The sequence below is a fragment of the Ceratina calcarata genome, unplaced genomic scaffold, assembly GCF_001652005.2.
Source record: "Ceratina calcarata isolate Rehan_Ccalc_2016 unplaced genomic scaffold, ASM165200v1 scaffold812, whole genome shotgun sequence".
NCBI classification, from domain to species: domain Eukaryota; kingdom Metazoa; phylum Arthropoda; class Insecta; order Hymenoptera; family Apidae; genus Ceratina; species Ceratina calcarata.
The window spans coordinates 14,599-17,421 of NW_017179445.1; the positions used below are offsets into that span (position 1 = coordinate 14,599).

Consider the following 2,823-nt stretch of genomic DNA (forward strand, 5'->3'; position numbering starts at 1 on the left):
ATATTAGGTGTACGAATAAGTTTCTGTCGTTTTTCATCTTAAATTTTACATTTATTGGAAAAGAACGGTACGTTATGTTTTATTCAAAGTATTGTCGATTGATAGTCACTACTTCTTCCCATCTTTCTGACAGCATCCGGATACTGCGTCGTAAGAACGCTTCATCTTTTGACGCTAGCCATAAATCGGCCCGTATCTTCATACGATGTGAAGTGCTGCTCAGGCAGGCCATGCGTCATCGATAGAAACGAGTAGTAATCAGAAAAAGCAATATCTGATGAATATGGGGGGTGGAGTAAAACTTTCCAATTAAGTGTTTCCAAGTAGGTTTTGGTCGGCGCCGCAACATGAGGTCGAGCATTATCATGCAGAAGAATGATTTTGTCGTGTTTGGAGTAATAATGGGCGCGTTTTTCCTTGAGTAAGTACTCGGCTCAATCTCATCAATTGAGTTCGATAGAGAGCCCCAGTAATGATTTCGTTCGTTTTCATTCAATAATGCTTTCAATTCTGCGTCTTTGTACACTTTCGACCTTCCACTACATTTTTTGTTCGACATCAAATTCACCGTTCTTAAACTTTTGAAACCACTCACGACAACTTCTCTTACTTAATACAGCCTTACCATATGCTTCTACAAGCAATCGATGCGCCTCAGCTGCAGATTTCTTCAAATTAAAGAAGCAAATCAGAACTTCCCGCAAATGACGTTTATTCGGCTCAAAACTCGACATTACCGCACGAGAAAAATAGACTACGCTGATACACAATTGCTAATATTTCGATGTTATGTTGTTGATAAATGTGCAACCTTACGATATGACGTCTTACATCTGACACTGGCCGCCATAACTTACTGGCTACGCTATCTGATTTCAAACAGCGGAGACTTATTTGTACACCCAATAATTTCCCAATAATATCGATATAACAATTACACAAAAATCATGAGAAACGTTAAATACTGTAACGTTATATATTATATTGTAAAGTTGCACTGCAACGTACAAATGCACTGTTGTTAGAATGTTGCAGGAACATTGTACAGCAATTGCAATGTGACAATGTTAATGATAAGCAATATTGAGTGCTGTTGGGGTAGGTTTAAAGTAATTTATTTTAATTCAAGTAATTTACTAATATATTAACAATAGCCTTAATATAATGTACATTACATATAAAAACTAACTAAATGATATGACTGTTGATTACGTTTACTCTAACTATATTACTCTAACCTTTCAACAAATATATCAAATAAATTGAGCATGAAAAAGAAAAAATGTACATTAATTTTTGTACGATAATGGTTAACGTCACGGGGGATTATTTATACTTAAGTATTAAGTAACGTTAATTGTAAGAACAGATTATTAATACTTAAGTATTAAGTAACGTTAATTGTAAGAACAGAATATCAACCAATATTTTATATTTCAATTAATTTATGTATAAATCTTAAATCATGTTGTACGTAACAGATAACTAAATGTAATGGTTAACATAATACTGTATTCTATTTAAATATTTCTGGAATGCAACTTTTGGCATTTGGAAAACTGGGAAATACGTCGATAAATCACTTGGTTTACACTGATAGCATACCATCCTCTTTTGTTAAACATGTAAGGAACCTTGTCATTTTATTACAGTTCCTATATCTTGTCTTCTACTATAACTAGACTGCGTATTTTCATGCGAAATAAAATATTATTTAGGAGATAGAATTAAAAAATGAAATTTAGACATGGTCTCTATTTATTAATTAAATGTCGTAGCATCCAAATTACTTTCAGTAGTTTTTGTGATTTTGCATATTGAGTGTACTGTTCAAAAGTTAACACACTTAGTGTATAAAAATGCACAGTCTAACTATAAAATTCTCAACAAACTCATCGTCGAAACGTGTGTTTCAATTCTAGATCTATTCAACACGTTTCGTGCTCAGCCGTTTTTGCCCGACTTGTACTTCAGGCCATTTAATGTTTCAGCGCATTGAATAAATATTTCTGCATGTACCATTGTACAATTATGGTACATGTGGCCTGAAGGTCAAGTTTAAAATGTTACACGTGGCACGGAACGCGTTAAAAATTGTAGATATAATCTGCAAGATAAAAGTACAATATCTTATCTTTTAATTCATTTCGGTCAAGAGATATATCATTTCTTGTAAGAAGCTTAGGATTCACTGTGTTAACATATAATACATTTTTTAAATTCGATTCTATTATTGTGCGAATCGATTTATGCTAGGCCACAACGGGATTAAAGATGATCATTTCGGATTCAAATGACAGATGACGTGTCGTATCGCACTTTTTGTACGTTCATTGTTGACCCAGTTCAAACTGTTGGCAATGTGGTGAAATAGGGAATCGTTATCATTGCCAAATGATTTATCAATTGAATGACGAATGACTTATTTTTCATTCATCACGATAAGAATTAATATTGCACATAGAAGATATCGATCAAGAACTTTCGTTGTATTTCATATAAATGACTAAGCATTGATTACTGATTTCTTTGGGATTGTCACTTGATAATGTTCATTATTCTCATAATTAGTTTTCATTTAATTATTTAATTGCTCTTCTAATTATGCGTCAGCCATGTGAGACTAATTTAATTTAATAATTGCCAGAATACCTCGTGATGTGAAAAGTTTTATTCTGTGCGAGGGATTCCGTCATATGCCAGGCGAATGGTCCACAGCAATGGAAAGATATCTGAAGACTGATTTGCAGACCGAGCAAGAATTGTTACTGCAAGCTTTCGGATGTACCTGGGACCCTTCTCAAATAAGAGAGTAAGATAAAT

At 33.5% G+C, this 2,823-nt stretch overlaps 1 protein-coding gene across 1 annotated transcript in view; it reads left to right on the forward strand.

Annotated features, from left to right (window-relative positions):
• LOC108631146 (aminopeptidase N) overlaps nt 1–2,823 on the forward strand; it is a gene marked incomplete at its 5' end in the record, with an annotated part of 13,560 nt that overhangs the window by 5,608 nt on the left and 5,129 nt on the right. The window contains one exon of the mRNA XM_026818646.1: nt 2,648–2,812. Coding sequence (XP_026674447.1) covers nt 2,648–2,812 — 165 coding nt within the window. The remainder of the gene's footprint in view (nt 1–2,647; nt 2,813–2,823) is intronic.